General features: G+C 46.7%; 1 protein-coding gene across 4 annotated transcripts in view; it reads right to left on the reverse strand.

The window, feature by feature from the left end:
- The window catches only part of LOC141944807 (alpha-2-macroglobulin-like), a 40428-nt gene that overhangs the window by 1997 nt on the left and 15741 nt on the right, over positions 1-22690 (reverse strand). Inside the window, exons 12-35 of one of the 4 annotated variants that reach the window (XM_074871991.1) lie at positions 22241-22468; positions 20493-20556; positions 19595-19737; positions 19082-19231; positions 18698-18868; positions 17888-17987; positions 16351-16477; positions 15855-16083; positions 14671-14797; positions 13963-14084; positions 11345-11396; positions 10643-10726; positions 10338-10514; positions 9349-9433; positions 8656-8812; positions 8292-8366; positions 5865-6030; positions 4638-4861; positions 3851-4069; positions 3418-3545; positions 2956-3046; positions 2327-2365; positions 1796-1898; positions 932-973 (exon numbers count right to left, since the gene is read on the reverse strand). In XM_074871991.1, the coding sequence (XP_074728092.1) occupies positions 932-973; positions 1796-1898; positions 2327-2365; positions 2956-3046; positions 3418-3545; positions 3851-4069; positions 4638-4861; positions 5865-6030; positions 8292-8366; positions 8656-8812; positions 9349-9433; positions 10338-10514; positions 10643-10726; positions 11345-11396; positions 13963-14084; positions 14671-14797; positions 15855-16083; positions 16351-16477; positions 17888-17987; positions 18698-18868; positions 19082-19231; positions 19595-19737; positions 20493-20556; positions 22241-22468 (3103 nt within the window). Of the gene's footprint in view, positions 1-931; positions 974-1795; positions 1899-2290; positions 2366-2955; positions 3047-3417; positions 3546-3850; positions 4070-4637; positions 4862-5864; positions 6031-8291; positions 8367-8655; positions 8813-9348; positions 9434-10337; positions 10515-10642; positions 10727-11344; positions 11397-13962; positions 14085-14670; positions 14798-15854; positions 16084-16350; positions 16478-17887; positions 17988-18697; positions 18869-19081; positions 19232-19594; positions 19738-20492; positions 20557-22240; positions 22469-22690 lie in introns of all 4 variants that reach the window. The other 3 variants (XM_074871990.1, XM_074871993.1, XM_074871992.1) reach the window with 3 other exon arrangements.

Genomic DNA, 22690 nt, shown 5'->3' on the forward strand with positions numbered 1-22690 from the left:
ACCAGCAAGAGACAAAGCTTTTGCCTTTCCCAAGTCCAAATCACTTTTTCTCTGCTCACAGTCAGGCCCTGTGAAAAACCACTTCCCAGGGTCTCAGTGCTTTCCAGAAACCTCCATATTCCAAGGGAATGGGAAGCTAGACCTGCCAGTCTTCATACTGGAAGATTCCATATAGGACAGGAGAAGTATACCTGGTCTGGGCCTTCCACTGAAACTCCTGTATTACCTCCCAAACACTTACCTCTTCAGTATCAAGGGTTGTGAAGGATTCCTCTGTAATGAGGCCTCCCTACTGCAGGTATGGCTCCAGGCTCAGAGTAGGAAGCGAGAGGCTAAAGAGCAGCACTGCATTACAGCTTTAGTGAAAAGGAACGGCAGGCTTGGGCAGGAGGTGCTGGAACATGGCATGAAATCACGGTAGGTCAGACCATGACATGCTGCTTTATGGGTTAGATTTTGGTGGTCCCCGATTTGCTCCATTGCTCCAGACAGAGCGCTTTTGGGGAGGAGAGTGCTGGGTGGTTTGAAAGAGCCACGTCCCCTCAGCGTGATCCCACAGCTACACTAGCTGTGGCTCTCAGGAAGGATACCCCAAATCTGAGACAACGAGAATGATATAAGAAATTTGAACTCAAAGAAAAAGTCCAAGGGGCAGTAACAGAGCAATAGGGACACAACTTTTCATTCAAACCAGGAGAACCTGACTATGCAAACCACTGTGAGAATTCAGGGGCGGTGGATTTTGAATGAGACAACAACATTGTGCCTCCCGTGCTCTCAATTTTGTATACAAAATCTGTGCCTGTGTGTTGGGCCAATCTCATTCAGATTACCCATCGAGCAGAAAGAGAGAAGCGCAGTCTGGAACACCAAAAATACAGGGAAGGAGATGTACAGACTGTGAAGAGGGGAAGGGGTGTCAGTAGCCTACCTGTGGTGCAGGGAGCGCTGTACTCCTGTGTGGCAAACTCATCTGGAAAAGAGAAGGGGAGGGAGGGAGCGGGCTGTCAGCGCCGCTGGCAGAGGGGCGGGGGCCAGAGAGCCGCTTCTGCCAAGTCCCGCCGCATGGCGCTGCCACCCCCCGCGGGTCCCCTCCGGGGATCCCCGTCGGGCGGGAGGGACCCCCGGCCCCGGCTCTGTCAGGGGCCGCGGCAGCGAGGCAGAGCCACCCGACACAGGCAGCCCCAGCAGCCGCCACCCCCGTGTGCCCCAGGGCTGCTGCGGCCCCTTCTCTCGGCACGCCGGGGGGGCCGGGGACGGCTCTGTCGCTGCCCCCGCGGCGCAGCAGCCGGGCCCGCGGAGGCCCAGGGAGCGGCGGGGGCTGCGGGAGGCGCGGGCACGGCCGCGCTCTGGGGCCGGACCTGCAGGCGGGACCCCCGCGGCCGTGGCTCTGCCCCGCGGCGGGGCTGCGCTCCCCGGGCAGGCCGGCGGCCGGGGCCGGAGGGCTGAGGGCGGCCTCCTCCGCGCTCTCCCTCGGGGCAGGGCGGCTGCACGGCAGCTCCCGCTGGGAGGCGCAGCCACGCAGGGACCCCCCCCGGTCGCCACCCCCCAGCCCTGCCCCGCCGCCCGCCCCCGCCACGTTGTCCGGAGCCTGCCCGGGCAGCGGCAGGGGCAGGAGGGCAGCACGGCGGCGGCCTCCAGCCCCCCGCGCCCCTCTGCGCCCCGAGAGCTCGCGCAGCGCGGGGCCGGGCAATGGCCGCGGCCGGGGGCAGCTGCGGGTCCCCCCAGCCCCCGCCCCTCCGCGCGTCCCCCCGCCCGCCCTCGCTCCCGCGGGCACCCCCGGCCCCGCGCTCACCGGTCTCGTAGTAGTCGTAGACCTTCACCTGAGCCGGCTTCAGGCCGCGCACGGGCACGTCCCGCTCCACCGTGAAGGAGAAGCCCAGGGTCTCGCTGCCCAGCTGCGGAAGGGAAGCGGGGGAGGCTCAGGGGCGGCTCCGCGCTGCCCCCGGGCTGCCTGGCTCGGCCCTGGCACCCGCTCCCGGGCCCCGGGGGGTGCGGGGGCTGCGGGCCGGGCCGAGGGGCGGGGGGAACCCCGGGGCCTGTCCCCGCACTGCGGGAGGCTCTGGCTGGTGGGGAGGTGCGGGCCCGATCCGTGCGCGGGGCACAGGGAGAGCCTGCGGGGGGCCGGGACAGAGGTGTCTGCTGTGAGGTAGAGCTAAAGTTTATGTTTCAGGTTTATGTTTCGTTTTTAGAAGCCCCCTTAGCGTTGCTCTCCACCTCTGTGCATGCTTTGTGCTGCCAGCTGCAGAGCTCACTGAGTGCCGCATGGCAGCCCCGGGTCAGGCCTCACCCGCTCGATGTACAGGAGAACATGGTTTGTGCTCACTTCTGTCCGCTGGATCTGGTGAAACCAGGTGTTTGAGAGCTGGAAAGAGGAGACATGAAGGAGGTTGCTGATCTGAAGGGAAGTTTGTCAACCCTCCTTCAACTCATCTAACCTTCCTCCAACCCCTAGAGCCTCAGCAGGTGGATGCTGAGAGGGAAAGCACAGGGAGAATACTTCCCAGGGGACTCGGCAAACACTCTGTGTGAAGCCCTGCACAGTAAGTCTTCCCCCAGATCCCAACATCTCATGCTTTTACACCTCCTTGACACAAAAACGGAATGAGGGACCAGCAGTATGACAACTGTCGTACATCTCCCAAGGCTCCCGAGTCCCTGAAATTAGACTTTATGGTCTCCTTCCAGCTCTTGGACTTGGGGCCAAACTGCATGTATTTCAGCTACTGCAAACTACCACAGGTGCTTGTGGAGTGGGAAGAGAGAGCTGCTGCTGGCATCCCTCATTCACCCCTGCTCCACAGCTGAGGGGTGGAAGACCTGGAGGAAAAGCAGGACAGGAATAACAGTGGGGAAGATAAGAGGAGAAGAATTAGATGCTCCTTTAAATAAGGAAATTAATGCCCCTGATTAAGGACAGATATACTCAAAGAAATGCTTCACACAGCATCCTACCTTCCTCACGGAGGACTTCATGGGGATGAATCCTGACAGCATCTTCACATCAACAATCACCATGTTGGAGCCATTGCGCTCCCCAGTGTAACTAAGGAACCAAGCAACAAAGATTCAGCGCACCTCAAGTCCAAGCTGGGGGCACTTCCATCTTTTCCATAACACCTGGCACCCCACCAAGTCCTGGCAGTCCAGCACCTTCTTCTCCAGCTATGCCAGGGTCTCCTGGTGAGCTGTGCAGCCTCTCACTGTGCAGCCCAGCCCAGGGCCACGCACGGAGCTCCACCACTGCAGGACATGTCTTTCCTCCACAGCCTCTCCTCCCAGCGCAGCTGCTTCCTGCCCACTTTTCCAGGAGATGCACTGCTCCTCCAGGGCTTCCAGACTGACTCACCCTGGACAACCCTCACCCTGCAGCTCCCGTGGCTTCTCAGGAAAGCTCAGACCCACACGCAGACTCACCTGACATTTACGCCGATGTCAAAGACCTTGTGAGCCTTGGAATCGGCACACGTCTCTGGGATTGTGTACACACGAAGCATGAAGGGTGCATCCTCCTGCGTGGGCTGCACGTTGTACCTCAGGCTTGTCTAGGGGAGAGCCAGCAGCTCTGTGTGAGCATGTGTGTGTGCGTGCTCAACACGGGAGAGAGAAGACCCTCTCCTGATCCAGCCTCCCCACTTCTCCATTCCCACAGCTCCTCCACATTGTGGATCCTTCCCTCCTTCCCAGCCACTCTTTCTCCTCCACACACCTCTACCCTTCTTTTCCTCTTCCCTCTCCCAGAGCCTTCCATCCCACTTCTTCCCATTCCCTTGTCCCTGTGGCCCCCTTCCTGGCTTCTGCCTGGCAAGGGGCTCCCCTCCCAGGGTGCCACCTGCCCCCAGCCCCTCACCTGCAGGTAGACGCATCCTTCTCCAGACACCTCCGTGCTGTACTCCCCTGGCACCTGGGGCAGGGCCACGCGCTGGAGCAGCAGCCGGTTTGTGGGATCCACTTGGAAGTCTTGCTGGAAGTCCCCTCCAGATCGCAGGGTCACTGTGGAAGCTGCTCCACTCTTGGCGTAGGTGGCAGCTCCGTACAGGGACAGGGCCTGGAGAGCCACCACTGTGTCCTGAAAGAGATGGGTCCCAGCACCCAGGGGGATGCAGTGAGCCTTCCACGGCCTGTCCTCCCACAGCCTGTCCTTTGCTGTCGGCAGGCACCCTCCCCTCCATTCTTCGCTTTCTCTGGGGTTAAGCAGAAAGGATAGAAGGAAAGAGCAGCTTTTGCACGTTTCCATTCCCTTCCCACGTCCTCTGCACAGCAGTTGCATGTTCCCTGAGCTCCCTGGTGTGGAGCTCTGTGCAGCCTTCACTCGCTCGCCACAGGGTGAAGCAGCAACTTCACATGCACAAGCCAATTGCAGTGGGAGCCCTCTCCAAAGCACAGACACACATCCCTTGTGTCCCTACTGTTCTGCCCCACTGTGTCGAGGAAGATAGGTCATTAGTCAAAGTACCAGTCATTCCCAGAGGCAGTACCTGACATACTTGCCTCTAGCCTCTGGGGAACTTGGCAACCAGGGATATACTGTGGGGCTAGTGCTTGCCCTGGCAAACCTCAGTGTGCTCCCACCTGGGTCTCTGACACCTCCCATCTGTGCCATCGATGTGTGAGGTGGCAGGAGGGAAGCAGCTCACCTGGGTGGAGGAGAAGCCTCCGTTGGGATTCTGCTGGCTGCTGATCCACTTTGCAATAAGAGATGCGAACGACAGCTCCTCCTGGGAGGGTGCCGGCTGCGTGGTGAGGTGAGCAAGGAGCACGTAGGCTGTCATCTCCACTTCAGCAGAGGGAGCTCGGTAGTGATAGTACGGGAGATCAACCTCCGGCTCTTTCCCAGGCCGCTGCCAGTGAACAGACCCATCTTCACAGGAGGCAGGGAGCACGGAGACAAGACAAGAAGCAAATATTAGTAGTTATTGCAAGGGAGTTCTTGATCTGCTGCCGGTCCAGTTGGGAGGACAGAGCCTCCAGGATGTATCTGTCACGCAGGATGAAGTGGGAAGGGTTAGGTGTGGACTTGCTGCAGGTTTACAACTAGCCTGAGGCTGCTGAGGCTCAGTCCTCAGGCCTGGACACCACTTTGTCCTAGACTCCAGATTCACACAGACATTGATGGGCTCGAGCACCAGCAGAGCACCAGGCTGGCATTCCTTGCCTGGTTCAGCAGAGGTGCCGGTGTCGGGCACTGACAAGCTCTGTGAGGCAAAACAACCCAAAGAATGTGACCAGGGCTTGAGAGTCACCTGCAGGCAGAGAAGGCAGAAGGTGCCAGGGGTATTTCCTTCACAGCCCTACTCCCCAGCGCTTGGGCAAACCTGCTGTCTGGCCTGACTTTACCAGAATGCTTCCAAGTCATAACATGATTTCCTGGGAGACCCACAGCTTGTGCTGTGGCCTCCGAAATGGCCTGTATGCTCGTTTTCTCTCTCAGCACATCCAGCTCTCCTCTGATTTACTGTCCCACGTGTTGTGCAAAGTCAGCCTTGTTCTATGTTGAGCACGTGCACTGGAAGGAAGGAGTGGCCATGAACATTGCTAAGCCTTTGCTAAGCAGTGCCTGGTGTGGCAAGAGGAGCGGGCTGAGCAGAGATGCTGGCAGAGCTGCCCTTTAGTTCAGCACCGGTGGGGATGGTGCCTGGTGCTTCCTGATGAACTCCTTTGGAGCTGAGAAGTAGGACTGGGCACCGAGAGGGAGTTCCCAAGAAGGCAACCGCTTTGCACAAGTCTTTCCTCTCCCTCCACCTTTCCCCACCCACAGAAGCCATTTCCTGCAGCCATTGCCCCACCAATAAAAGCCATTTTATCAAGGGAAGATGTGAGGCGAGTGGATTAGAAGAAAGAGATGTCCCACCAGGAGCACTCACCCTTTTTCACGGCTTCCTTTTCAAGTGAGCCAAGTAATGCCTTCCGCTTGTCCTCCTTCCCTGCCAGGGCGAAGGCGTACGCCATCAGTGCCTTGGTGTACACGTGGTTTTCTTTCTCATCTGCTGCCATTTCCAGGCAGAACAGAGCGTTACGCACCACTGAGTGCTGGGTTGAGAGAGAGAGAGACTGAGCTGGAACATCCAGAGCTCACAGTGAGGTCCATCTTAGAACAACAGGAATTGAATGTTACCTATGGACCCTTGATGTCCCCACTCTCCTGTCTGACAAAAACTGTCCCATTGTGTACTCCTCCAATTCAGGTCCAATACCCCCTGGAACAAATGCCAGCCAAAGGCTGTTCCTTATCTTGTATCTGCTATTCTTTAATACATCTTGCTGTAATGTTTTTTCCCAGTTTGATTTAAAGACTGTGAAGCAGGGCTCCAGTCCTTCTGCCTTGAGAATAATTGTTGCCCTGATTGTGTCTCAGTGAGTGGGAGCTCTCTGATATACTTCCCCTCTGTAGATGTACTGGATACTTGCTTTCCTCCTCTATCACCCTGAGACTGTTCTGTGCTTTCACCTTCTGCTCTACCCTTTGCTTTTGATTGTTTAGTTCTGCTTTTTCAGGGCCTTCATTTTGCTGGAGCTTGATAACGTAGCTTCTAGTTTGGAGGTAAATTCTATCTCTGCACAAGAAAGAATATATTTTTTTTTTTAATTTCTGAATTATTTTTTGTGACATGTTAGCATCAACAATGCATGTCTTTTTGAAGCCAGATTCTCAAGTATGGCTCAAGAGTGCAATCATCACAGCCAATCAAAATGTAGCTACTTCACATAGCTACACAGTGTCTGTTAAGTAACAGACACTTGTGACTCCACATCCTTTCAGGAAGACACATGACTATTTCTCATTTGTGATGGAAAAACTGATGTAAAATTGAAGCAACAACACAGCGGTGGCGGGGGGGCATGCGATGGTCTGAAGCCTAACAGCACATTTACAGCTTAATCAATGGTCTAGAAGGAAAAGACTTTTTTTTCATTGGCTTTGTACTTTGCCGTCAGTGGGTGTCTACTTGAAGATGAAATCTTCTGTGGTCACTTTTGGAGAAACAGTTAAACTGCTTTTGAGAAATCAAAGAATAAAACTGAAATTGGTTGGGTCTGTGCCTCACCTAATGGTTCCAATGCTTACTACTGTTTGTAAGATAAGTGTTGGGGAGGAGTTCAGTCTAATGATAGGATGTGGCAGTAGATACACATGCTTAGGACAGTACTAATAAATTTTTTATGAAGGGTCTAATATGGTTTATTTTACTTACAGAAATACTCTGTATGCTTGGCCATAGCATTAAATACCTAAGGGCTGTGCTATGCTCAGGAGTCCTTGCAGCTTAACTTGAAATGCACCCATATCCCAATCAGATTCTCACAAACCCCTTCACATTCAGTGGCACTTCTAGTCTCAGACAGAGAGATGAAACCCATCCTTGTTACCCAGTACAGTTCTGCCTGAGAACTAGCCATCTAAACACAACACATACCAAAGAAAGAATACTCTTCTGGTGAAGTTAATGTCATCCAATCACCCTACTGACAAAATAATTCCTTCTGCTGCTTCTTACTATACAGGAAAAAAACTTTCATCACAAAATAGACCCTACTCCATTTGGAGCAGAGGATTTACACCAGCCCAACAACCATCCTGGCTCAGCAGTCCTTCTGCTGCAATTCACACCCCAATTTTACCTGCACCAGGGGCTTCTCTCACAGTGAGAGGATCACAGACTCAGGGATCAGAATGACCACATCCATATCACTTTTAAGTAGGCCTCAGGCTTTTCACAGACTACCATTTATGATATTCCCTATAGGTATACCTTATTACCTATAGGTATAGTTTATTCCGCAAGCGTTAAGGATGGGGATTTCCCGTAAAACAGTCTAGAGGAGGCAGAGAAAATGAGAATGAATCCTTGAGCATGCCACCTTTTTTTTACAGACCCGTGCTGATGTGTCAACACAATAAGCCCATACAGGTGGTTCAACAGGAGTGTACTATTCCAACAAACAAAAAGGGATTTTTGCAGGTGTAGAAGACCTATATCTGGCTCATTTCAGAAATTTAAATATTATTTAACTCACTGTTAATCCAAGCTGTACTCTTTTAAAGGAGCAAAAGCATGATTCTCCACAAAAGAACTCAGAAAAAGATTAAGTGAAATGTGTATATGGGAGACAGGATTCGACAGGGGAGGAAAATGGAGGAAAAGTGTTATTCCAGTCTAGGCTTCTTGAACGGAAAGAATATTCAGACAGGATTTCTTCTTTCAAAAGGTAAAGAGACCTGATAATCTAGGGGGCCACTAGTAGGGCAGGTTAGTACCACCTATGACTCGGGTTGGGGTGCAGACACATACGGTTACAGGCAGAGGAATCTCCAGCAATGCAATACTAATGTAAGCCGTCAGCGTGATCTCGTCGTTCACTCCACCCTGCAGGAAACCACAAAAGTAGATGTTGATCCCAAGCAACACCACTGGTTTCTCCCTGTGCTAAATATCTACATCCTGCAGGGACAAATTCTTCCTAGCCTTCTTCTCATGGCAAGTTCTCAGAAGCTGCTGTTGGCTTCTTTTTGCTTCTGTGATAGCTCACATATATAACTCCCCGCCCCCTCCCCAGCCCCCAAGTGCTGAAATAGCTCTGTTGGTCCCAGAGTGACTTATGGTCAAGTTCCAACTGGACAAAACCCACGTGGAGCCAACCAGGCAGACACGTTACCTTAATGGCATTGTTCAGGAGTGTCCCAGAACTGCGGAAACAGCCGTTCTCCTTCTGCTTTTGAGTGAGCCAGACCAAAGCATCCTGGATGTGTTTCTCATCTATGAAGATGTGAGGCCGGGCCTGGGCAAAGGACTTGAGGACAAAGGCTGTGAGCCTGAAAGTGACAGAGGGAACTGAGACATCCTGAGCAGGCCCTGTATCCATCAGAGATCATAGGGCCCATGTGGGCATCACTGTTCTGGAGGAAAACAGTAGAGACTACAGGACTTGATCACAGTGGGATGGTTGGAAACTGAGCTAGCTTAGTGACTCAGTGAGATAGGGACCAATGTTAAATGGGGCCTGCCATGCATAGCCCTGAGGGCTGCAGCTCGGTGGGACTCTGGGGATTCATCACCATCTTCTGCTAACAAGAACTAGCTAGGGCATCCTGCAGGTCACCCTGAGACGAAGAAGTGTTTTAGGGGAGGTAAGTAGCTATCAGTGCATCATTGCAAACCTAGAAAGCATCTCCCTTAGCATCCTTCCCTGCTCCGTTATCCCACATGATTATCCTATGATGTCCTGATCTGATCACAATTTCATCTTCACCTCTATTTCAAACTCCAGAGTGACCAAGCACAAGAGAACAGTGAGGAAAGGGAGGGCATGAAAAGCAGAAATGAAAAGCCAGTGGTACTGAAGTCTTACCAGGTATTCCCAACTTGCCCATAACGAGGCCCAAAGGTGCTGTAAGAACCATCCCAGTGTTTGTACTTCAATTGCCTTTGATAACCTGAAATGGAGAGTGGAGGAATATCTTAGCTGTCACAGTGCTTTTCAAGGAGCCATGCAAAGGAAATGTAGTAGACATGGGACACAGTGTCCCCCTTCTAATGGAAGGAGTGTGAGCTACGCTGCTCAGTGTTACAATGGAAGTTGGGGCAAACCCACAGCTCCAAGTACCTCCATCCTTGTGCTCCTCCTTTCTCCTAAAGCACCTGGAAACTGGGTATCTGTGGTCATTGCCACTCTCTGGTCTAAACTTGGTGAGGAGAGGTAAATGTACCCCAGACTTGAGAGGAATGGGAAAACAGTTCTCAGAGGAGAACTGAATACAAAGGTGAGCCCCACACAGGATAGGGATGCAGAAAATAGGATCATTTTCATTGGAGGAAGTGCAATTTTTTTGTGAAATAGCTGAGTAAAACCAGTTCCTTGTTAGTCAGCAGATACTCACCATGTCCATATGCACCGGTGTTATGTCTGCCAACATGTCCTAGATAGTGTGTTAACATTCTAACCTAGTCAAAGGTGAGTGACACTTCCTAGATCTTAATCCTAAGGAGTGTCCGAGATCTACATAAGCAGCTGCCACGATTAATGGTTACAGTCTGGTTTATGTATTTCGTATATCCTTTCTTACGGAGAGAACTCTTGAGTTATTGACAGTCCTGGACTTTTTCTTTGTTCTTGTTTGGATGTTGCCCTCTCTTACCCTGCACCTCCACCTAAGCACAGGATTCTCTCTTATAGATGTTGTATTACATACACTTGACCTACCACAGTATCATGTTCCCTTCTAGAGACTGCACCAGGACAGCCTCCCACAGATCATACATGCCAGCGGCCAATAGTGTCCTTACCCAGTTGCCAAAGGAAGGAATGAACAGAGAAGCAAAAGCCATGTCCCAGCTCACCGCTCACTAAGTATCCAATGGCCTTGGATTTCACCTCCTCACTCAGCTGTTCTGTCTTGTTCAGATAGTCCAGGACGTAGATGTTGGGTGCAAACAGGACCATGTTCTGCTCCCCACAGCCGAATGGCATCTGGAGGAGCTGGTGCAGGTTCTGCATGGCAGTGCCCATGATGTCGCCTGGGGAATGGGACAACTTCTGGTGTGAATTCGCACAGTTCAGGGCTTGCCAATAGACAGAGCACAGCCTGAAGAAACATGACAGTGCTTCAAAACTGTATGTGACACTGTAAGAGTGCTTCACTTACCTAGTACTGAGAAATATGCTCTGGCTGAGCCATCCACCACAGTCTCTGGGAGAACCAGGGAGACTGGCTCTGACATTGACTTTTCTAGGATAAAAAACAGATCAGTTTGGTTAAAATTCCAGATATATCTAAATGCATGGGTAGCAGCTAAGAGGGTGAGACACCCCTGCACAGGGGTTTTCTGCCTTCGACAAATCTATTTATCTATAATTTTATTGTGGAAGTTTCCCATGCTGCAAATATTTTGTTGGGCCTGCAACACCCTCACACACAGACTGTCATGGACTTCTGTGTGGCACTCTCACCTGGCCTTGACTAACAAATACACTTTCCAGTCTAGCTTTGATGCGTAGACCTGGATTACTGCAGAGTCAGGTTTGTGATTTTACACCCATTGAATTAAAGATGTTAGAGATAACCCTATTAAATCCCAGATATTCTCTCCATACAGGGACTTAGTCAGCCTCAGTTCCTAAGGGATATGCTTCTGCCTCTGTAATTGCAGGGACCATTACAGTCTTGGCTCTTCTCCTTTAGGAAGAGTTAGTTTCACTACCAATTGGACATATATCTAGTTTGTTCAATTTTATCAGATCCCTTCACCCTTCTTCTCAGAGCAGAGCATTCACAAACCTTGTCTTCTCCCTTTGCCTTTAGTCTCTACCTCAGCAAAGAAAGTCTTAGAAAGCAAAAGGTTCTTACCAGATGCACAGAGCACAGAGTTGTAGGTAGTTTCCACCTCAGTCCCTTCCGGCTTGGGGAAAAAAGCAAGAAAAAAAGCAAAAACTGAGAAACAACAGCAACAAAAAAGAAAAAGAAGAAATCTCAAGAAGGAAACTAAAAGGGGCTCTAAGGAAATTAAAAACTTTTAAATTCTCCTGTGGTAATAACTTCATTATACTGAAAAGTCTTTAGAAATTGCTTATGAAGTTTCTTCTTCTGTATGCTAAACTGAGGATAATTAAGGACTATAATATACTGACTAATTACAAACATGAAATTTAATACATGTTCTTTCCTTCCTAATTACTGAGAGAGGCCCTGTAGCTTCACAGGTTATGATACAGATGATAACATGCAAGAAGGATGATGTTACTGACAGTGCTAATAGAGCCATGGGGCTCTGTCGTCCAAGGCGCTACCCACCTTGGCCCAGTCCGGCAGAACTCTTCAGACTGGGATGATGCCTGAATGCCTGGGACACTGGTAGGATACGTATGCAAGAGCTTTGACAGGTGGCAACTAGAGCACTCCAGTGCACCCACAAGTAACACGTTACAACACCCGAAGTTTAAATATATGCCGCGGTCAACTGGTGGTTGTATCCCTCCGTTTCAAAAACTTTTAGCCTAACTTTTGAAGTCAGAGAAGAAGGCCTGTTTTCTGTTGAGCTGGTTGAACAGGTTCTGCAGAAAACTCAGGAATCAAATATTTACTAGAAAATGTATTTTGTCAGAGTGTATTTCAGTGAGATCCCTGTATCAATTTTTTTAGCCTCAAAATAGGAGAGTTCCCATTGCTTCACTACTGGTTCCCAACCTTTGCCAGCTGAAAATTTTTTCCAGCATGTAAACAAGCAAAACTTAACTTTCTCACACAGTTAAAATACATTGTCTCTCATTCTTCAGTATGAAAAGACAAAGATTAAAAGAGTAGGTGAAAAAAAAAAAAAAAGAGAACAGAAGAAGCTAAATGCTTCTGTTTGAAAAGGCATCTTCTTGTTTGTTTCAGTATGTCATTCTGAAATGCAACTAAATGAGAAATCCATTGTTTTGTTTGATTTTGAACATTTCAACAGGAAATTAAAACATACAAACGATAACTATTTGAAAGATTTTCCTTTCCAGTCGAGACATTCCTGGGTGAAAAAACATCCTGTTTCCCAACTAGCTCTCAGCAAGGCTTGGTTTCCCAAGGGGGAAGAGGATGCCCCAGGGGCTCTGGCAAACTCCCTTCTCTCTCTCTGGGCTGCACTGTCTGCTGAAGGGGATATTCAAATCAATATGTTTGGGACAATGCAGCTGCACCCCAAGCAAGATCACATTGTATCCACCCCTGCTAATTAATTGTTCAGCCTTGGATGCTAATCTCTGATTCTATCCAGTCAGGGTTTGCTGTAGATTAATTACTTTATTACAATAACAGGGTAAAACCAGTAATCTCTCAGACACCCCCACAGAAGTAATTTTAATGCTTATTCAGTTATTTTCACTCTGTCACCATGTGGGAGGAAAGACTTTACATTTCTGATCTTTCAGTATCTTCAAAGATAAACACTCTTTTTTCTGAAGGCATATATGAAATTAAGATGCTTTCCTGAAATGTTAAACAGTTATTCATGCCCTGATACACAAAATGCACTTTTACATTCAAATTCATTTGTAAGTAAGTGAAAGTAAAAAAAAAAAAAAGCAGCCTAACAGAGAGGATTGTTGTTCCATCATTACGTTCAGGTTAGCAAAACATTTTCTGAAGTTCCATATTACATGAATCCTAGCTCTGCCTTACCGAAAATTGGAATGTCTGCAATGTAAGAAGGAGTTGCAATGTTACATATTACTCCTGACTTAATTTTGTTAAATGCAATTATTCCTTCCTGTCATGCATAGGATCGACATGTGATATTATATAGATTTCACTATACAACAAACTAGTACTCTTTGTTTGCTATTAATATTACAGGGAGTCTTATACTGTGGATTAATTTTATGACTGGCTATTTATCACGGGAAAAGCTGTGGTTTTATCATTGCAAAACATTGCTTAAGAAAAAAAAATGTACAAAAGAATGCAAAAATTAAAAGTTAGTTTTTGAACATTCTTAAAAGTGTAATAAAGCCAATTCAGAACAATGATGGTAGTTTTGTTTGGAAGGATCTGTTAATTGTGGTGAGTTCCATATTCCGGAGTACTGGCTGTGCTGTGCTGGAGGAGATGCATAAGGTTTCTGGCAAATCTTCCATTTACAACCTATCCCTATGATTTATTAGAGGTAAAACCAAGGAGTTCTCATTTATCTCTCAGATGATGTGTCTGGGAAAAACCTGTCGTTATTGCCTGACTTATTATTTCTGTCCCACTATGTAATGTAACACCATGCTTTTACTATGTCATGGCAACATTATGAGTTACGAGCTCTGTTGGCCCGTGAGAGATTTATCAATGCTTCTTTTATAAAAGTATGCAGAATAAGAGTCACGCAAGCCATTATTGCTGCTATCATGGCTAAAACAGAAAACCTTTATCATGCAGCAATTATTTCTGTGGAGTATGAAATTATTATTACTTTTCTGTGCCACCAAACTCAGCAGCGCACATACCTCCACCAGCAGCTGCCTGATGACCGTGTCCTTCCGCCCTTTCTCAGGGGTCTCCACGATGGCATTCCCACAAGGCTGCTGGTTCTGCAGGGCCTCAGTGCTCACCGAGAACTCCACCTGCCCTGGAGGAAACAGGGGTCAGCCAGCCCTGCCGGGCAGAGCCAGGGAAACGTGGGTTTGTGTTTGTGCTGGGCACTCTATGGTGTGTTAGAGAAGATTTTCCAAGAGAATGAAACTTGTGACAGTGTTTTATCTTGATCCAGGCCACCTCCTTCATGATGGCCACCAGAGCAGGTGTTAGTCCATAAACAAGAAAAGTAGTGGAGGGGCAGGTCTTGTAAATCAGTCTTGTTCTGGGAGGCTTCAGGTAAAGCAAGCTTTGATTGAAATATTTCAGACCCAGCCACTTCAAGCTAAGACATTCTCAGCTCCACAACAGGAATGAATGAGTGCTTTGCATGCATTAAGCAAATTTGTGATTTCTCATCAAAAGTTAACAAAACTATGGCCCATAACACTTAAACAGTCTGTTTAGGACTTGGAAACAGCATCCCAGTGTAGTGTCTCAACCTCAGGGTTGGACTTTGACTTTTTACATCGACAAGACCCTTCCAGACAGGTTTGGAGTCACCTAGCTCCTCACTCCAAAGATCTGATGTCATCCACAGATACCTGATCCCAGTATTTTCTTGTTGTCTGCTCTCTTACCTAGAGATCTTGGTGTTACTGCCCAAGCCACAGTTTTCCTTTCATTCACGCAGATGCAGTAGGATTCTTCCTGCTTCTCTACTGGTGTAGCCAGGAAATGAGTAGATTCAGCTAGAGACACACTGACCTGTCGGTTGCACAGAGAGGTATTATGAAGGTTGGAATTGCAGAGAAGCTGGGGTTGCTGGAGACAGTGCAGGACATGAAAAGGGGTAGTGGAGCTGGTTATACCATGGGACTAAGAACTTATGGATGTTGCAGAGCAAGAACTGGGTGATAAAGTGGGAAAAGAATGAGATGTGTACAATTGGAAGAGATTGGGGATGTAAGTGTAGAGAACAGGACATGTATCTTTGGAAAGGAAATAAGATTCTGGGAAAATGGAGAGCATGGATCTGTTGTGTGAGTAAAGGCAAAGAAATGGCTACAAATTTAGCCATGAATAAAAGACCCCCCTCATGATTAGTTAGGTGAAGAGGTAAAACACTAGTAGTGGGAAAGCTACTAAGGGAACAAGGGAGAGTGGAGTAAGGAACCTGAAAACAGCAAACAAAACAGGAAAGACAGGGAAATAAATGAGAGTGCATTGGAATGGCTGGATCAGTGCCCCTCGTTTCAGCTTCATTCCTTTTAGAATAGAAGTCTGTATTTATAAAAAACTGAGCAAAGGCGATTGAGATTTTGTTTGAATCACCTCCCAGATTCTCTCGTCTTCTTTGCTGGTGAAATAATGCAGATAAGAATAGTGAAGCTATATAGATCTGCTCAGTGTCTTAGGGGCAGATCACAGGAAGTCTGCGTATTCCAGCAGATCTGGTGTGATACTTTGTGAGATGTTTATATGAGATGAGACTAAAGGCTGAACACAGATATCCACCCTGATGAACCTGGAGTCTGTGGATAACCCAAATTTCACGTTTCTATAGGACAATGACATAAATCTGTGATGACAAGGCCAGGCCCTCAGCAACAGAGCTTTAGGTTCTGAGCCAAATGCAGCTTTCAAAACTTTGTAGGAAAAGCATGTTCCTCCTTCATTAAATACACCAAGATTCCTACATACGTACACCTATATGAAATTATAGTCAGAGATGAATCGGCTGGCTTGGGAAACCACATTATAAGTGGCCCACTGTAGCCTTCCCTAAGCTGTCAGACCGAACAAAGTTGTGAATATCTCTTACCCTGATGCAGGCAGCCAGGTAGTTGAAAACGGTGGCTTTCAGCGTGAAGGACTCACCACGCACCACAGAGTAGGGCAGGGTGAGCTCTACAAAGAAGGGCTGGAAGGCTCTGAGGGACACTGTCGGGGACAGGCCAAAGCCCGTGTCTGCCGAAGTGCAGAATGCATTGGCTTTCCACTCGGTGATGGTGTCAGGGATGGTCACATCTAGATCAGCATTTCCCTCAGAGCTGACGAGGGTCAGAGAACAAGGTTTCAGTTATATTCTGGTGATCGTTTATGTTTTTCTCAGCCTACTGAACACGACCTGCTGACAGTAAACTCCTGACCTGTTGGGATATGGGCACTAGCTTTTGCATGTCCTCCCAAAGCATCCTATACTTAGTGACCTTGAAAAATCCCTCTGTCTACAGAAATATTGATATTTCCATTTAGGCTTTAATATCTTCTGAAGTTTTGCCCAAGTGACCACACTCTACATTCCCATAAACACTTACTTCACCGAAACTATGTCCCAGATCCATGTCTCAGGGAAGTACTTCCGGACGGTCTCCGTGGGATTGCCAGCAACCATATGTTCTGTCATTTCATCATCCAAATCATCAAGCAGATTCAATGCAGTGACTAGTAAATTTGTTCAAGGATAGGAAGAAAGGAGAAGACACGTCAAACTCCGTTTTAATTCAGGGTACTTTCCTTCCAGGTAGTGGTTATTCTTAGCTAAAATTTTAAAACTGAAAGAACAATTTGAAACCTTGGCCACTGGAAACAAATGTATTTCTCTGTTGTCATCTCAATATTTAATTTTTTCTAACGTTGCTGCTCTTCTTACAGAGATTGGATGGGTTGAACATTCTTCCCCCACTGCCAGCAAACCCAGCAGTTCCAAAAGAGCCATGTATGATGATGTTATTGGGAGCACATTTTTTTTGCAATACAGAGTCAAATGTGGAACTTACTGCCTCCGGGTATTACAGTTGAACATAATTTATTAAATTTGGTTGAAGAATTGATTGTGTTCATACATGACCAGAAACAGAAGCCACACTTAACCTGCCCTTCCTCTATCTAAGATTCTTTTGAGATGAATATGGGTCTTTACATCTCTGGCCGGTTCCAGAACAGGGAGATGCTTTCTCACACTGTTGCATAGTGTTGTGCCTTACGAAAGGCTTTCCATCAGCCTTAGAAAACTTTACATCTTCTCAAAGCAGCCAGCTGTCTCAGGCCATGCTCTGAAGACTAACCCTGCATTTCAAAACCAAAGATCTGATCTGTTATGAATAGAAGGCTAGAAGCTATCACCAGACCAAACGCTGTCACTTTTTAATAGGAGCTGGGATACTGCACCAGAAAAGTCAGTGACTGGAAGTGGTATAGATGAGTGTTGTGTTATAGGTGAGTGTAGCTTTTCTAATCTGAGAACTATTGAGGAAAAAAATGTATTATCATTATTCTGTCTTCACAGTCACTGAAGCTGCAGAGAAGTGATGTGACCTACCCAGCCTCTTATAGTCATGTGAGTGGGAGCGTTGGGAACAGAATCAAATTTCTCCGCTTCCACTGGTAAAATATCTACCCATGGAATTGTACCACCTTCTCGTTTGTCTTGGCCCACTTTTTCCCTAGTTGTTCCTCTAGTTATTGCTGGAACGTGACTGCCTAGAAGTAGAGACTTCTTTTTTTAGGTTTCTATACCTGGACTCAGATCTGATGAAAAAAAAAGCCACTACTTGGAGCTAGCAGGCTGTTTTAGTGCCTACTGGATCGCTGCTGTAGGAGCTGGCATGGGAGTCACTGAGCACACACAGTTCTAACCAGGCACGCCAGTCTAGCTGGGGATAAGCAGGCAGAGGTGGAGCAGTTTCATATTTCAGGACTGAGTCTAGAAGGGAGTGATCCTGAATTAGGTCAGCATATCTGAACGAAATCTGATCTGCCTGGTGTAATTAATATTCAGAGAAGTAGGGGGAAGGAAAGAAACAGGGTGGTAAATTTTAGGTAGTTGTGAGGGAGGTAAAATGAAGGAGGTACTAGAACCACTGTAACTCCTTTCCATCACGTGTCCTGGGTAATGCTGGCAGATTTCAGGCTTATGGATCTTGCTGCTAGTGAAGACTTTTAAGCCCAATTCCTAGTAAACAAAGAGAAAGAACAAAAAATATGCAAACACACTTTTGAAAATAAACTATTTTTAGTATGTGAAGAATAGATGTACTTGTCTGGTAACGATCAGAATAACAAAGGCTTGTATGTAAATACCAGATAGGCTGGTTCAACCCAGATGTTGAGGCTTTATCATGTTACACTCCTGCTAAGGCTAAATCCTGGCATGATCAGATGGAAAGCTAAGGCCACAGGTCTGCCTTGGGGACATCTGCCTGGGTGAAAATGACATGTGTGAAAAGCGTTAGATCGAGGGTACCCAAAAAGTCTTGTGCAGGACTCTCTGGATGGGCATAGGTGGTTTTGTGTGTTATCAAAGAAACTGGCACTTTATTAAAGACCTATCTACACCAGATAGACAGAGAACATGCATGACTGAGAAGGGAGAGTTTCTAATATTATGGCACCAGATGTCACTTCTCAGGACTGTTTCCTTACTCAAGCCCATTCGCAGGTATCTCCACTAGCAATGAGGAGACTTTCAAAGTTTTAATGGTTCAGAGAAATGCTCAGGTACCATGGGCTACACAGATGCAGGGCCTGGTTATTATCTTGTGTACAAAAGTTAGCAAGCTCACAACAAAGTTCATTAAAAATCCCTTCAGAACAGGTGAGAAGAAGAAAGGAGACTGAATTCCAAAAAGGAATAACAAAGAAAAATTAAAGGCTGGCACTTACTTTGAGAATGTCATAGGCATCACCTTCACCATCAGGAGAAATGGGTATGTAGACAAATCCATTTAATAATATGTTGTCAAGTGACACGCAAGGATTTACATTCTCTTCTTCCAGGTAGTAGTCCTTGAAGCTATAACCCCGGATTTCTTTCAGTGGGAGAAGATCATACACCTGGAGAAATGCAAACAACCAGGGAAAAATGTGGCAGGTCAGCGCTCACAGGCACACAGACACTACCTAACACTCCATCAATAAAAACCAGCTTCTAAAAAACAAGTGTAGTGAATGCAATTATAGAAATACATGGTCCCTTGTCTATAGTGGTGTTTATAGGTACTTGGTTGGTTTTTGTACTTGCTCATTACCAGAAACAGCAAGACTTACCAAGCTGGGAGAGAGCTCATCTTCAGGCTTCATAAGGAGAACGCTCTTGTCCACAGCACGGAGGGCACACAGGGACCTTGGTGAGGTATGGAGTTGTAGGCGTGTGTTGGAGGCAGGAAGACCTTCCTTGGGTACAAAACTCAATCTGACCTGCAACCCCAAAAGGAAGTTAAAGCAGCCACTTTTCCAGATGCTGTTGCATGCTTTTGCACTGAAGCATCTAGCCTTGTGAACTGAGCTCTGCTAGTGCCCTGCAGTTCTTCTAATATATATTCAGCTTTGACCAATGTAATCAATAATGATCAATGATTCTTTTTCTTATTCTGTCTTGCTCCACTTTTTATAGTTATGGCTTTGTACCTTATTCTGGAGTTTCAGTCACTAATCCTCAGTTAACATCTGGTCAGACCATTTCATGAACCCATTGTGAATTCTGCCTCCATTCTGGAACTCATAACTGAACTACTAGCCGCAAGAGAAACATGGATTGCATAAACCCTAACTTATACTCACTTTATTGGGGAGGCAACTTTCAACCTGGAAATCTGCTGAACTGGCGATGACTTCCCCACTGGGTAAAATGGTATACACAAGCATCCGTGCCAGGGGAGCAATTGTTGCCTCAACAGGGAAGGTCAACTGAAATGTCCCATAAGCTATCAGAGAGAAAAAAGACTAAGCAACATACAAGAAGTTCCAGTATATGCATTTACCTTCTCCAATAAAAACGTCAAGTTCACTCATGCTGCACATTTTTAGTTAGGAGGGGCAGGAATACGTGACTGAAGTCTATGGTTGTTGCTGAAGACATGTGCATTTAAATAGTGATTGTGTAATAGCCAAATGAAATGAGTTTGGTGGGCCTCAACATGCCTTCTAGATTTTCCCCAGTTAACATCTAGCATAATTTCTTGATGTTTCCAACCCTTTTTTTCCTCAAGCTCCAAGATCTGTAGTCTACAAAAAATAAATGAGGGAAAAAAAGTAGAAATAAAGGACCATTGTAATGGGTGTCAGCAGTCAAGGTTGCAGAGTGGCTGGAAGAATAACTTTGTGAAGTCACTGCTAAGCAAGCACTGGAACACCAAACTATCACTCCAATCACAATGGAAAATGTCACTCTATGTTGAAGGACTCTTTCTTGCTGGGCCTGAGCTTCATGTCACAATCTGACCAAAACATTACACAAAATGACCAAATGTCACAAAATGACCAAAACATTATGCATGTTTTCTGATGACTTTTAAAAAAATTTTCATCAAAAAAATAGCACCTGACAGAACCCAGAGAAAACAAAACTAACCCAAGTCACTTAATCTAGAAAGATTTAATTTTGAAAATACATTTCTCTATGTCCCCCCCTGACCCCAAATTATCATCAGAGAGGCTAAAAATGCATAGTTCTGCTCACCATCTCCAGTATTCACAGTCAGATCATGGGTGTCTTCTAATATAATGCCTCCCTTGGCCATCACCTGTGTGACAGAGAAACCTTCCTATAATTGTTGCTACTGATGTTGAAAGGAAGGAGAATGAACATTCACTGGGATAACTGCAGAGTGTGAGTATGAATAGCACTGCCAATGGTGAACAAACCCGAGAAGATATAAGCAAGTGCCAGACTGGAATTTACTAGGTCTTTGGAGACAGAAATATTCACTCTTAGGAGGAGCAATGTTTCCTCATTGGTCAGATCTGGCTTCCCTTTTGTACATATTGCGTGTATAGATCAGGTTCAAATGCACTTTGCCTCTGAGCACACACAAGTTTGGGGTCATACGCACATTTCTAACAATTTGGAACAGACTGAGGATCAAAAGTTCTCCTCATTCCACTTTCAGTTGCATTGTGAAACAGTCTGGAGAAAAATTTAATCAGGGTTAGTTTCATACACACAGAGTTGGAATAGAAGAGCACAGGCTGTAAATAAGAGCTTGAATAAGGTACCTGGAGTCAGGCAGTAAGCAATAGCCTGAATGCTACCTGCAGTTTCCTCATTTCTAGAAAAAGTTTTCCTTTTCACAGTCAAAAACGCCTTTTATACACTTACTTTCCATGTAGGATATCTCTTCCGTAGCACCATATTTTAATTTCAAGGTGTGGGATCCACGCCTATAAAAATGTAAATTCCCTCACTGTTTCGTTACCTGCTGTATGTATAAACTTAAGACCAGTTTCCCAGGCTACCAGGATAAACAGGAATCTTGTGCTTCAATCTATTGTTAGCAGTCTTGAAAATAAGCATATGGACATCTCTACCACAGGTTTCTGTTATCTTTTTTTCTAATCTCAGTTTAAGTCCCCCTGTGATGCTCTGTACGATCCATCAGAACAGGAGTGTCTGTTCCACTTATTTCTTCTAGTTCTCCAAGGCTACTTTCACCTCTTCTGCTAGTGTCATTAAATGGGATAACCAGAAAAACAAATTTAGGGGGAAAGAAGTTCTATTTGAATATTTATCAGATACTTCCTGTTCTCCCAAGTGAAACTGATAGATCGTTGTTCAGTCACAGCTGAATTAGTCTCTCTTCTCTGCCCCCCAGAATGAACCAATTCACAGTTCTCCATGCCAGCATATTATAGTCTGTTCCAATTACTGTGGTGTCCCAATTCCATCATTGCCTGATATGCAGCCTAAGCTCTAAGCTTACTGGGCTTTTCTGGTACTGTAGTTAGAGGTGTTGCTTTAGTTTCAGTGGTCAGATGACTACCAAAGAGTAGACTACAAAACTGAGTAGGAGACAGCTTTCCTCCTCATCTTTCATCTTCTTGTTGTGGGGTGCTGGTTTCTGAGCTGTGACCGTATATGAACCAGAATTTGGAATGGGGGAAACTGGGAGTGGAGTATTATGAAATGAGAGTCTTGGATGGCTGTGCCCAAGAAAATGCACTCTCCAGCAACATTTTGTCTCTCTTCTGTTCTTAATAAAACATGTACACCCTACCCATGTCTGCACATGGAAGACAACATGAGAAACATTACTGAAATGTGTTTAAATCCCACTGCCACAGGCCACACTTTCTGCTTCAAACTCTTTGTATCATTACTGGCTAAGGACTGACCATATAGCGGTGCTGTGGTTGCTCATCATGGAACGTAGCTATACGTGCCACAGTGCTCTCTGGCCATAGATCAAAGTAGCCACAAATAATTCTTACCAAATAGTAAATGACAATTTTCTTCTGCTCTCCTATGGCTTCTGGTGTGAAGATATAGTGCACCTGGATCTCCGTGGGGGAACCGCAAGTTAATGGCTCAGGCTTTGGCTCAATTTTGAGGAAGCTCTTACTGGGGGAGTAAAACCGATTTATTCTACGCATGGCATGCTCATATGAAGGTGTGATCCATTCGCTGTCATAGCAGTTCAGTTCAGGTTTATGATCAGCCTGATAGAGAAGAAGAAAAAGTTCATAGCTGACCAAAACCAGGTAACAAGTCACATGAAAGTCCACAGAAAAAATTCTGGGTATGTTTTATGTTTCCCATTCTTAGAAGAAGGTAGAAAACATGCATAGGAGACACACAGAAGAGAGGTGACCTGCCAAGAAATTTGCTTTATCTTCCAATTGACAGAAAGACTGATAACCCATGGATAGATATTTCCCCTG

This window comes from Strix uralensis, chromosome 5 (genome assembly GCF_047716275.1).
Source record: "Strix uralensis isolate ZFMK-TIS-50842 chromosome 5, bStrUra1, whole genome shotgun sequence".
Classification (NCBI taxonomy): Eukaryota; Metazoa; Chordata; class Aves; order Strigiformes; family Strigidae; genus Strix; species Strix uralensis.